The sequence below is a fragment of the Hirundo rustica genome, unplaced genomic scaffold, assembly GCF_015227805.2.
Source record: "Hirundo rustica isolate bHirRus1 unplaced genomic scaffold, bHirRus1.pri.v3 scaffold_553_arrow_ctg1, whole genome shotgun sequence".
Lineage (NCBI taxonomy): Eukaryota > Metazoa > Chordata > Aves > Passeriformes > Hirundinidae > Hirundo > Hirundo rustica.
This window is the reverse complement of record NW_026690596.1, coordinates 1-13,287: the sequence shown is the minus strand read 5'-3', so window position 1 is coordinate 13,287 and position 13,287 is coordinate 1. Positions and strand designations below refer to the sequence as shown.

The 13,287-nt window shown below is 52.1% G+C and overlaps 2 protein-coding genes across 3 annotated transcripts; both read right to left on the bottom strand.

The window, feature by feature from the left end:
* Window positions 1-1,160: 1,160 nt before the first annotated feature.
* LOC131378812 (tyrosine-protein kinase receptor UFO-like) lies at window positions 1,161-8,631 on the bottom strand (the record flags this gene model as incomplete). The annotated part of the gene is made up of 7 exons (XM_058424432.1): window positions 8,621-8,631; window positions 8,392-8,577; window positions 8,024-8,094; window positions 7,364-7,459; window positions 5,767-5,844; window positions 5,534-5,626; window positions 1,161-1,291 (listed from the first exon to the last, which is right to left on the bottom strand). Coding segments are annotated over exons 1-7 (666 nt in total), but the record flags the coding sequence as incomplete, so codon positions are not given.
* Window positions 8,517-12,852, bottom strand: LOC131378813 (WASH complex subunit 3-like). 2 transcript variants are annotated; one of them, XR_009208748.1, is made up of 3 exons: window positions 12,810-12,852; window positions 11,870-12,005; window positions 10,471-10,519 (listed from the first exon to the last, which is right to left on the bottom strand). XR_009208748.1 is itself a non-coding variant. In XM_058424433.1 (2 exons), exon 2 carries the CDS (start codon window positions 9,369-9,371, stop codon window positions 8,631-8,633), a length of 741 nt encoding a protein of 246 aa, XP_058280416.1. In that variant the 5' UTR covers window positions 9,372-10,519; window positions 11,527-11,544; the 3' UTR covers window positions 8,517-8,630. The 2 variants fall into 2 exon arrangements, 1 of the variants encoding a protein (XP_058280416.1); XM_058424433.1 differs by lacking the exons at window positions 11,870-12,005; window positions 12,810-12,852 and adding an exon at window positions 11,527-11,544 and having other exon boundaries at window positions 8,517-10,519.
* Window positions 12,853-13,287: the final 435 nt, after the last annotated feature.

Here is a 13,287-nt window from a genome sequence, read left to right as displayed (position 1 = left end):
TATGGGGATTTTTTATTATTTTAAATCGGATTTTTGTGTCATTTTTGGGTCGATTTTAATGCGATTTTAATGGGATTTTTTTCATTTTGGGGCATTTCCCTGGGGATTTTTGGGGTTATTTCAGGGCCATTTTTATGGGGATTTTTTATTATTTTAAATCGGATTTTTCCGACATTTTTGTGTCATTTTTGGGTCGATTTTAATGGGATTTTAATGGATTTTTTTTTTCATTTTGGGGCCATTTCCCCGGGGATTTTTGGGGTTATTTCAGGGCCATTTTTATGGGGATTTTTAATTATTTTAAATTGGATTTTTGTGACATTTTGGGTCGATTTTAATGGGATTTTAATGGGATTTTTTCATTTTGGGGCATTTCCCCGGGGATTTTTGGGGTTATTTCAGGGCCATTTTTATGGGGATCTTTAAAATTTTAAATCGGATTTTTGCGGCATTTCTGTGGAATTTTAATGGAATTTTTTGATTTTTGGGGCATTTCCCTGGGGATTTTTGGGGTTATTTCAGGGCCGTTTTTATGGGGATTTTTTATTATTTTAAATCGGATTTTTGTAGCATTTTTGTGGCATTTTTGGGTCGATTTTTACGCGATTTTAATGGGATTTTAATGGGATTTTAATGGGATTTTTTTCATTTTGGGGCATTTCCCTGGGGATTTTTGTGGTTATTTGAGGACCATTTTTATGGGGATTTTTTATTATTTTAAATCGGATTTTTCTGGCATTTTTGGGTCGATTTTAATGCGATTTTAATGGAATTTTTTGATTTTTGGGGCAATTCCCTGGGGATTTTTGGGGTTATTCCAGGGCCATTTTTATGTGGATTTTTAATTATTTTAAATTGGATTTTTGTGTCATTTTTGGGTCGATTTTAATGCGATTTTAATGGGATTTTTTTCATTTTGGAGCCATTTCCCCGGGGATTTTTGGGGTTATTCCAGGGGGATTTTTATGGGGATTTTTTATTATTTTAAATCAGATTTTTCTGGCATTTTTGGGTCGATTTTTACGGGATTTTAATGGGATTTTTTTCATTTTGGAGCCATTTCCCCGGGGATTTTTGGGGCCACCCGGGGCCGATTTTCCCGGGGTTTTTTTTGGGGGGGTCGGGGGGATCGGGGGCGTTTTGGGGAGGGGGTTTCTCACCCTGGGGGGGTCCCCGAGGCGGGCGCAGAGCAGGAAGCTGTGCAGGTCCCCGTGGGCCATGAAGGGCAGCAGCACGATGGGGGCGGGGGGGGGCCCCTCGCTGCCCCTCCCCCACGGCTGCAGGCAGACCCCTGGGGGGGGGGAGGGGCAGGATGAGACCCCCAAAAATGGGGCCTGATCCCCAAAAATGGGGGTCGGATCCGCCCAAAAAAATTGGGGTCGGATCCGCCAAAATCGGGACCCAGATCCCCAAAAATGGGACCCGGATCCCCCCAAAAATGGGACCTGGATCCCCCCAAAAATGGGACCCGGATCCCCCCCAAAAATGGGGCCTGATCCCCAAAAATTGGGGTCAGATCCGCCAAAAAATTGGGGTCGGATCCCCAAAAATTGGGGTCGGATCCGCCCAAAAAATTGGGGTCAGATCTGCCAAAAATTGGGGTCAGATTCCCCAAAATTGGGACCCAGATCCCCAAAAATGGGACCCAGATCCCCCCCAAAAATGGGACCCGGATCCCCCCAGAGATGGGACCCGGATCCCCCCAAAAATGGGGCCTGATCCCCAAAAATTGGGGTGAAATTTGCCAAAATCGGGACCCAGGTTCCCAAAAATGGGACCCAGATCCCCAAAAAATTGGGGTCAGATTCCCCAAAAATTTGGGGTCGGATTCCCCCCCAAAATTGGGTCAGATTCGCCAAAATTGGGGTCAGATCCCCCCCCAAAATGGGACCCGGATCCCCCCAAAAATGGGGCCTGATCCCCAAAAACTGGGCTCGGATCCACCCAAAAAATTGGGGTCAGAGTCCGCCAAAAATTGGGGTCAGATTCCCCAAAATCGGGACCCAGATCCCCAAAAATGGGATCCGGATTCCCCCAAAAATGGGGCCAGATCCCCAAAAATTGGGCTCAGATCCGCCCAAAATTTGGGGTGAGATTTCCCCAAAAATGGGACCTGATCCCCCCAAAACTGGGGTCCGATTCCCCCCAAAAATTGGAGTCAGATTCCCCCAAAATTTGGGGTCAGATTCGCCAAAATTTGGGGTCAGATTCACCAAAATCGGGACCCAGATCCCCCCCAAAATTGGGGTCAGATTCCCCCCCAAAAATGGGACCCGGATCCCCCCAAAAATGGGACCCGGATCCCCCCAAAAATGGGGCCAGATCCCCAAAAATTGGGGTCAGATCCGCCCAAAAAATTGGGGTCAGATTCCCCAAAATTTGGCCTCAGATCCCCCCCAAATTTGGGCTCAGATCCCCCAAAAATGAGACCCAGATCCCCCCAAAATTTGGGCTCAGAACCCCCCCAAATTTGGGGTCTGGTTCCCCCAAAATTTGGGCTCAGATCCCCCAAAATTGGAGATCGGATCCCAGAAAATTTGGGACCCAGATCCCCCCAAATTTGGGGTCAGAACCCCCAAATTTGGGGTCAGATTCCCCAAAATTTGGGCTCAGAACCCCCCAAATTTGGGGTCTGGTTACCCCAAAATTTGGACTCAGATTCCCCAGAATTTGGGCTCAGAACCCCCCAAAAATGGGACCCAAACCCCCACAAATTTGGGCTCAGATTCCCCAAAAATGGGACCCCAATCCCCCCAAAATTGGGCTCAGATCCCCCAAATTTTGAGCTCAAATCACCCCAAAAATTGGGCCCAAATCCCCCCAAATTTGGGCTCAGATTCCCAAAAACTGGGAACCAGATTCCCGAAAAATTTGGGCCCAGATTCCCCAAAATTTGGCCTCAGACCCCCAAAAATTGGGCTCAGATCCCTCCAAAATTTGGTCTCAGGTTCCCCAAAATGAGACCCAGATCCCCCAAAATTTGGCCTCAGAACCCCCCAAATTTGGGGTCTGGTTCCCCAAAAATTTCGGCTCAGATCCCCCAAAATTGGAGATCGGATCCCAGAAAATTTGGGACCCAGATCCCCCCCAAAATTTGGGGTCAGAACCCCCAAATTTGGGGTCAGATCCCCCCCCAAATTGGGACCCAGAACCCCCCAAAATTTGGGGTCAGATTCCCCAAAATTTGCGCTCAGAACCCCCCAAATTTGGGGTCTGGTTCCCCAAAATTTGGACTAAGATTCCCCAAAATTTGCGCTCAGAACCCCCCAAAAATGGGACCCAAACCCCTCCAAATTTGGGCTCAGATTCCCCAAAAACGGGACCCCGATCCCCCCAAAATTTGGGCTCAGATCCCCCAAATTTTGAGCTCAAATCACCCCAAAAATTGGGCCCAAATCCCCCCAAATTTGAGCTCAGATTCCCAAAAACTGGGAACCAGATTCCCGAAAAATTTGGGCCCAGATCCCCCAAAATTTGGGCTCAGATTCCCCAAAATTTGGCCTCAGAACCCCCAAAATTTGGCCTCAGAACCCCCAAAATTTGGGCCCAGATCCCCCAAAAATGAGACCCAGATCCCCCCAAAATTTGGGCTCAGAACCCCCCAAATTTGGGGTCTGGTTCCCCCAAAATTTGGGCTCAGATCCCCCAAAATTGGAGATCGGATCCCAGAAAATTTGGGACCCAGATCCCCCCAAAATTTGGCTCAGATCCCCCAAATTTTGAGCTCAAATCACCCCAAAAATTGGGCCCAAATCCCCCCAAATTTCGGCTCAGATCCCCCCAAAATTTGGGTTCAAAATTGGGGCTCAGACTCCCCCCGACCCCCCCAAAATTGGGGGGTCCTGGGGGGGATTTGGGGGGAATTTTGGGGTGATTTTGGGGGTATTTTTGGGTGATTTTTGGGGTATTTTTGGGTGATTTTGGGGTTTTTGGTTGATTTTTTGGGTTTTGGGGTGATTTTGGGGTGATTTTTGGGGTATTTTTGGGTGATTTGGGGTGATTTTTGGGTGATTTTTTGGGTTTTGGGGTGATTTTGGGGGTGATTTTTGGGGTATTTTTGGGTGATTTGGGGGTGATTTTTGGGATATTTTGGGAATTTTTGGTGATTTCTCACCGATCAACTTCATGACATTGGGATGCTCGAGCTCATTTTTGGGGGGATTTTGGAGGATTTTGGGTCCCAGGAGTTTTGGGGGGTTTCAGGGCACCCCAGAGCCGATTTTTGGGCTGATTTTGGGGTATTTTGGGGTGATTTTGGGGTATTTTGGGGCGATTTCTCACCGATCAGCTTCATGACGTTGGGATGCTCGAGCTCATTTTGGGGGGATTTTGGAGGATTTTGGGTCCCAGGAGTTTTTGGGGGGTTTCAGGGCACCCCAGAGCCGATTTTTGGGGTGATTTTGGGGTGATTTTTGCTGTTATTTTTGGGGTATTTTGGGGTGTGATTTTTGGGGTATTTTGGGGTGATTTTGGGGTATTTTGGGGTGATTTTTGGTGATTTCTCACCGATCAAGTTCCTGACGTTGGGATGCTCGAGCTCATTTTTGGGGGCATTTTTGATCCCAGGAGTTTTTTGGGGGTTCCAGAGCACCCCAGAGCCGATTTTTGGGGTGATTTGGGGGTATTTTGGGGCGATTCCTCACCGATCAGCTTCCTGACATTGGGATGCTCGAGCTCATTTTTGGGGGGATTTTGGAGGATTTTGGGTCCCAGGAGTTTTTGGGGGGTTTCAGAGCACCCCAGAGCCGATTTTTGGGGTGATTTTGGGGTATTTTGGGGTGATTTTGGGGTATTTTGGGGTGATTTTGGCCGATTTTGGCGTTTTCTCACCGATCAGCTTCATGACGTTGGGATGCTCAAGCTCATTTTGGGGGGATTTTGGGGGATTTTGGGTCCCAGGAGTTTTTGGGGGGTTTCAGGGCACCCCAGAGCCGATTTTGGGGGGATTTTGGGGTGATTTTTTTGGTTTTTTTGGGGTATTTTGGGGGGTGATTTTTGGGGTATTTTGGGGTGATTTTGGGGTATTTTGGGGTGATTTTTGGTGATTTCTCACCGATCAAGTTCCTGACGTTGGGATGCTCGAGCTCATTTTTGGGGGGATTTTTGATCCCAGGAGTTTTTTGGGGGTTCCAGAGCACCCCAGAGACGATTTTTGGGGTGATTTGGGGGGTGATTTGGGGGATTTCTCACCGATCAACTTCCTGACATTGGGGTGCTAGAGCTCATTTTTGGGGCGATTTTGGGGTGATTTTTGGGGTGATTTTTTTGGTTTTTTTGGGGTATTTTGGGGTGATTTGGGGGTATTTTGGGGTGATTTTTGGTGATTTCTCACCGATCAACTTCCTGACATTGGGATGCTCGAGCTCATTTTGGGGGGATTTTGGAGGATTTTGGGTCCCGAGAGCTTTGAAGGGTTTCAGGGCACCCCAGAGCCGATTTTTGGGCTGATTTTGGGGTGATTTTGGGGTGATTTTGGGGTGATTTTGGGGTGATTTTGGGGTGATTTTGGGGTGATTTTGGGGCGACTCCTCACCGATCAGCTTCATGACGTTGGGGTGGTCGAACTCCTTCATGCACACGGCCTCGCTCAGGAAATCCTCCAGCTCCCCCCGCGAGCAGATGGCGACTTTGGGGCGAATCCCGGCCGTTTGGGGCCGTTTGGGGGTGAGATTCCCGTGATTCCGGGGGAGGGGGTTTTTTTGGGGGGGCGGAATTTGGGGGTTTTGGGGTTTGTTTTGTTGTTTTTTTGGGGGGGGGAGCTCTCACGTTTCATCGTCTTCACGGCCACGCGCAGCACGCCCGAGTCCTGGCGCAGCGTCCCCTCCACCACCGAGCCGAACTCGCCTTTTTGGGGGGGGGCCCAGAGGGATTTTGGGGGGTCCCAGAGGGATTTTGGGGGGTCTCAGAGGGATTTTGGGGGGTCTCAGAGGGATTTTGGGGGAGAATTTGGGAGGTTTGGGGAGGTTTGGGGGGGGATTGGGGGGAATTTTGGGGGTCCCAGAGGGATTTGGGGGGTCCCAGAGGGATTTTGGGGGATCCCAGAGGGATTTGGGGGAGAATTTGGGAGGTTTGGGGAGGTTTTGGGGGGGATTGGGGGGAATTTTGGGGGTCCCAGAGGGATTTGGGGGGGTCCCAGAGGGATTTTGGGGGAGATTTGGGGAGGTTTTGGGGGGATTTGGGGGGATTGGGGGGGGTCCTGAGGGGTTTTTGTGGGGATTTTGGGAGGTTTGGGGAGGTTTGGGGGGGGATTAGGGGGGATTTTGGGGGGTCCCAGAGGGATTTGGGGGAGGTTTGGGGAGGTTTGGGGAGGTTTGGGGAGGTTTTGGAGGGATTTGGGGGGATTTTGGGGGTCTCAGAGGGATTTGGGGGGTCTCAGAAGGATTTTGGGGGGGTCTCAGAGGGATTTGGGAGAGAATTTGGGAGGCTTGGGGAGGTTTTGGGGGGGATTTGGGGGGATTTTGGGGGTCCCAGAAGGATTTTGGGGGAGAATTTGGGAGGTTTGGGGAGGTTTTGGAGGGATTTGGGGGGATTTTGGGGGTCCCAGAGGGATTTTGGGGGAGAATTTGGGAGGTTTGGGGTGGTTTGGGGGAGGTTTTGGAGGGATTTGGGGGGATTTTGGGAGTCTCAGAAGGATTTGGGGGAGAATTTGGGAGGTTTGGGGAGGTTTTGGGGGGGATTTGGGGGGGTCCTGAGGGTTTTTGGTGGGGATTTTGGGAGGTTTTTGGCAGGATTTTGGGGGTCCCAGAGGGATTTTGAGGAGATTTGGGGAGGTTTTGGGGGGGATTTGGGGGGATTTTGGGGGTCCCAGAGGGATTTGGGGGAGATTTGGGGAGGTTTGGGGAGGTTTTGGAGGGATTTGGGGGGATTTTGGGGCTCCCAGACTGATTTTTGGGGCTCCCAGAGGGATTTTGGGGGGATTTGGGGGAGATCTGGGGAGGTTTTGGGAGATTTGGACGGGATTTGGGGCGTCCTGAGGGGGGTTTTGTGGGATTTGGGCAGGTTCCCGTGGATTTTTTTGGCTCCGGGAGAGTCCGGGCTGATTTTGGGGAGGGTTTGGGGGGGTCCCAAGGGATTTTGGGGGAGATCTTGGGAAGATTTGGGGAGGTTTTGGGAGATTTTGGGAGGTCTTGGGGGTATTTCGGGGTGATTTTGGGGCGATTTTGGGGCAATTTTGGGGTGATTCGGGGGTGATTTGGCATTATTTTGGGTGATTTTGGGGCTGTTTGGGGGTGATTTTTGAGAGTTTTGGGGTGATTTCAGGCGATTTTGGGGTGATTTTGGGGTATTTTTGGGTGATTTTGGGGTATTTTTGGGGTGATTCCGGGTGATTTTGGGGTGATTTTGGGTGATTTTTGGGACCCACCCTCTCCCAGAGTTTTGCCCAGCGCCACCCGGTGCCGCTCCACGAGGACGTCACGGAGCTTCTCCTTCAGCTCGGGGCTGATCCCCAAACGGTTCACTGGGGACAGAGGGGACACTGGGGACATTGGGGACATTGGGGACATTGGGGACAATGGGGACATTGGGGACAGAGGGGACATTGGGGACTTTGGGGACAATGGGGACATTGGGGACATTGGGGACACTGGGGACAGAGGGGACATTGGGGACATTGGGGATAATGGGAACAATGGGGACATTGGGGACAATTGGGGACAATTGGGGACATTGGGGACACTGGGGACATTGGGGACATTGGGGACAATGGGGACATTGGGGACACTGGGGACATTGGGGACATTGGGGACATTTAGGGGGATTGGGGGATTGGGGACAGAGGGGACATTGGGGACAATGGCGACAGTGGGTGACGTCATCGGTGCCCCTGGTAACCCCGGTGACACTTGGTGACATTTGGTGACCCCGGTGACCCTGGTGCCCCCGGTGACCCTGTGACCCCTGTGACATTCGGTGACCCCGATGACCCTGGTGACCCCTGTGACATTCGGTGACCCCGTGACCCCGGTGACCCCCGGTGACCCTCGGTGACACTCGGTGACCCCGTGACCCCGCGGTCACTCACGTGTCGCCTGCGCTGACCTCCGGCCGTAGGAGCTGCGGACGCGGAAGCGAACGGCCGGAGCGAAGGCGGCCCTGGGGACAGCGGTGACGTCATCGGTGACGTCATCGGCGACGTCACCGATGGGGCCGCCGCGGCGGCACCAGCGGGGGACAGAGGGGACAGGAGGTGACAAAAGGGACACAGGTGTGACACAGGTGACACAGAGCTCACACAGGTGACAATGACACACACAGGTGACACACACAGGTGACACCAGTGCCACCCTCGGGTGACACAGAGCTCACACAGGTGACACACAGGTGACACACACAGGTGACACACACAGGTGACACCGGTGCCACCCTCGGGTGACAGCGCCGTCCCCTCACCCGTATCGCGTCTCCTTGTGGCGTCTCCGCGCCGCCAGCGCAACCAGGGCCACCAGGGCCAGCGTCCCCAAGGCCACCAGGGCCACCAGCGCCGGCCACCAGGCGCCGGCCAGCCCCGGGGGGCGCACTGCGGGGAGGGCGGCATCGGCATCGGAACCGGCACCGGCACCGGCACCGGCACCGGCACTGGCGTGTTCATCATCATCATCATCATCATCATCATCATCACCCCATCATCATCATCGTCCCATTGTCATCATCGTCATTGTCATTGTCATTGGCATCGGAACCGGCACCGGAACCAGCACCGGCATCTTCATCATCATCATCATCATCGTCACCATTGTCATTGTCATTGTCATCGTCATGGTCATTGGCATCGGCACCGGCACCGGCATCTTCATCATCATCATCATCATCATCATCATCATCATCGTCCCATCGTCATCATCGTCATTGTCATTGTCATCGGCACCGGCACCGGAACCAGCACCGGCATCTTCATCATCATCATCGTCATCATCGTCATTGTCATCGTCATGGTCACTGGCACCAGAACCAGCACCGGCATCTTCTTCATCATCATCATCATCATCATCATCATCATCATCATCGTCACCATTGTCATTGTCATTGTCATCGTCATGGTCACTGGCATCGGCACCGGCATCGGCACCAGAACCGGCACCAGCGTCTTCATCATCATCATCATCATCATCATCATCATCATCATCCCATCCCATCGTCATCATTGTCATTGTCATTGTCATTGTCATCCTCATGGTCATTGGCATCGGCACCGGCACCAGCATCTTCATCATCATCATCATCATCATCGTCACCATTGTCATTGTCATTGTCATCGTCATGGTCATTGGCATTGGCACCGGCACCAGAACCGGCACCGGCGTCTTCATCGTCTTCTTCATCATCATCATCATCGTCATCATCGTCATCATCATCATCGTCATTGTTATCATCGTCCCATCGTCATCATCGTCATTGTCATTGTCATTGTCATCGGCACCGGCACCGGCACCAGCGTCGTCATCACCATCATCATCATCATCATCCCATTGTCATCATTGTCATTGTCATTGTCATTGTCATTGTCATCAGCATCGGCACCGGCACCGGCACCAGCGTCTTCATCATCATCATCATCATCATCATCATCATCATCCCATCCCATCGTCATCATCGTCATTGTCATCGTCATTGTCTTCGGCACCGGCGCCAGAACCAGCACCGGCATCTTCATCATCATCATCGTCATCATCGTCACCATTGTCATTGTCATTGTCATCCTCATGGTCATTGGCATCGGCACCGGCACCGGCATCTTCATCATCATCATCATCATCATCGTCCCATCGTCATCATCGTCATTGTCATTGTCATTGGCACCGGCACCAGAACCAGCACCAGCATCTTCATCATCATCATCATCGTCATCATCGTCACCATTGTCATTGTCATTGTCATCCTCATGGTCATTGGCATTGGCACCGGAACCGGCACCGGCGTCGTCATCATCATCATCATCATCATCACCATCATTGTCATCCCATCGTCATCATTGTCATTGTCATCGTCATCGTCATTGTCATTGGCACCGGCACCAGAACCAGCACCGGCATCTTCATCATCATCATCATCATCATCCTCACCATTGTCATTGTCATTGTCATCGTCATGGGCATTGGCACCGGCACCGGAACCGGCACCGGCACCGGCGTCTTCATCGTCTTCTTCATCATCATCATCATCGTCATCATCGTCATCATCATCATCGTCATTGTTATCATCGTCCCATCGTCATCATCGTCATTGTCATTGTCATTGTCATCGGCACCGGCACCGGCACCAGCATCGTCATCACCATCGTCATCATCATCATCATCCCATCTCATTGTCATGGTCATCATTGTCATTGTCATTGTCATCGTCATTGTCATCGTCATCGGCACCAGCACCGGCACCAGCGTCGTCATCATCATCATCCTCATCCCATCCCATCGTCATCATCATCGTCATCATCATCATCTTCATCCCATCCCATCCCATCCCTTCCTCTTCCTCCCCGGCCCCTCCTCACCCAGCTGCGTCTCCAGCGGGGCCTCGGCAGCTGTGGGGACAACGAGGGGACATTGAGGGGACATTGGGGACATTGAGGGGACATCAGGGACACTGGGGACATTGGGGACATCGGGGACATTGGGACATTGGGGACATTGGGGACATTGGGGACACCATTGGGGACAGTGGGGACATTGGGGACATTGGGGACATTGGGGACATTGGGGACATTGGGACATTGGGGGACATTGGGGACATGGGGACATTGGGGACATTGAGGGGACATTGAGGGGACACTGGGGACATTGGGGACAGTGGGGACATTTGGGGACATTGGGGACATTGGGGACATTGGGGACATTGGGGACATTGGGGACATTGAGGGGACATTGGGGACATCGGGGGGACATTGGGGACATTGGGGACATTGGGGACATTGGGGACATTGGGGACATTGAGGGGACATTGGGGACAATGGGGACACCATTGGGGACAGTGGGGACATTGGGGACATTGGGGACATTGGGGACATTGGGGACATTGGGGACATTGGGGACATTGGGGACATTGGGGACAATGGGGACATTGGGGACATTGGGGACATTGGGGACAATGGGGACATTGGGGACAGAGGGGACATTGGGGACATTGGGGACATTGGGGACACCGGGGACAGTGGGGACATTGAGGGGACATTGGGGACATTGGGGACAATGGGGGATTTTGGGGGTGCAGAATTTGGGGAATTTCGGGGTTTTTTGGGTGCATAAATTGGAATTTTAGGGTTTTTTTTGGCGGGTGCAGAACCGTGGGAATTTTGGGAATTTGGGGTTTTCGGGGATCGGGGAGATTTTGGGGCGAATCCCGGGGATTTCGGGGTCACTCACGCGCCGGCAGCGGGGGGGGGGTGATTTTGGGGTGCAGAATTTTGCGGTTTTTTGGGGTGCAGAAATCGGGATTTTTGGGGTTCGTTTAGGCGCAGAATTTGGGGAATTTGGGGTTTTTTGGGATCGGGGAGATTTTGGGGTGAATCCCGGGGATTTCGGGGTCACTCACGCGCCGGCAGCAGCAGGGGGGGGGGGGGATTTTGGGGTGCAGAATTTGGGGGTTTTTGGGGGTGCAGAAATCGGGATTTTTGGGGTTCGTTTAGGCGCAGAATTTGGGGAATTTGGGGTTTTCGGGGATCGGGGAGATTTTGGGGTGAATCCCGGGGATTTCGGGGTCACTCACGCGCCGGCAGCAGCAGGGGGGGCGGATTTTGGGGTGCAGAATTTCGGTGTGTTTTGGGTGCAGAAATCGGGATTTTGGGGTTTCTTTGGGAGCAGAATTTGGGAAATTTGGGGTTTTTTGGGATCGGGGAGATTTTGGGGTGAATCCCGGGGATTTCGGGGTCACTCACGCGCCGGCAGCAGCAGGGGGGGGCTCCAGGGCCCCACGCCCCCCCCGGTGTAGGGCGCCACCCTCAGGCTGACGTTGGGGCCCAGGGACCCCAAATCCAGCGTCAGCTCCCGCACCAGCCCCACGTCCAGGACCACCTGGGTTTGGGGGGAATTTCGGGAATTTTGGGAAAATTCGGGAATTTTGGGGAATTTGGAGGGATTTTTGGGCCATTTTTGGTCAATTTTGGGCATTTTGGGGGGATTTTTGGGGGATTTGGGGGGAATTTTGGACCCCGAATCCAGCATCAGCTCCCAGATCACCCCCATGTCCAGAACCACCTGGATTTGGGGGGAATTCCACGAATTTTGGGAAAATGCGGGAATTTTGGGGATTTTGGGGGGATTTTTGGGGGCATTTTTGGTGAATTTTGGGGATTTTTGGGGGATTTTGGGGAATTTTGGGGGAATTTTGGACCCCAAATCCAGCGTCAGCTCCCGCACCAGCCCCATGTCCAGAACCACCTGGATTTGGGGGGAATTCCGGGGATTTTGGGAAAATTCGGGGATTTGGGGAAAATTCGGGAATTTTGGGGATTTGGAGGGGATTTTGGAGGGATTTTTGGGGATTTGAAGGGGAATTTTGGGGATTTTGGGGGGATTTTTGGGGATTTTTTGGGGAATTTTGGACCCCAAATCCAGCGTCAGCTCCCGCACCAGCCCCACGTCCAGGACCACCTGGATTTGGGGGGAATTCCGGGGATTTTGGAAAAATTCGGGAATTTTGGGGGATTTTTGGGAGATTTTGGGGTAATTTTTGTGTTTTTTAAGATTTTTTTGGTGAATTTTGGTGTTTTTAGGGTGAATTTTGGGGTGAATTTTTGTGGTTTTTCTTTTGTTTTTTAGGGGGTTTTTTGGGGTGAATTTCGGGGATTTTGGGTTTTTTTGGTGCGGGGGTCTCACCTCGGGGTGCCCGGGGGTCCCATAGCCCACCCTGAAGCCCCCCAGGGTGATTTTTGGGGTGAATTTTCCTGGTTTTGGGGTGAATTTTGTGGGGTTTTTTTGGTTTTTAGGGGGTTTTTTTTTGGGTGAATTTTGGGGTTTTTTTGGGGTGAATTTCGGGGATTTCGGGGTTTTTTTGGTCAGGGTCTCACCTCGGGGTGCCCGGGGGTCCCGTAGCCCACCCTGAAGCCCCCCAGGGCGATTTTTGGGGTGAATTTTGGTGTTTTTAGGGTGAATTTGAGGTGAATTTTGGTGGGTTTTTAAGGGTTTTTTTGGGTGAATTTTGGGGTGTTTTTTTGGGGTGAATTTCAGGGATTTTGGGGTTTTTTGGGGCGGGGGTCTCACCTCGGGGTGCCCGGGGGTCCCGTAGCCCACCCTGAAGCCCCCCAGGGCGATTTTTGGGGTGAATTTTCCTGGTTTTGGGGTGAATTTTGTGGGT

Bases quoted from the DNA above. Each gene is read 5' to 3' on its own strand.
- LOC131378813 (XM_058424433.1), bottom strand. From the start codon at position 9,371: ATGATAACAATGACGATGATGATGATGACGATGATGACGATGATGATG.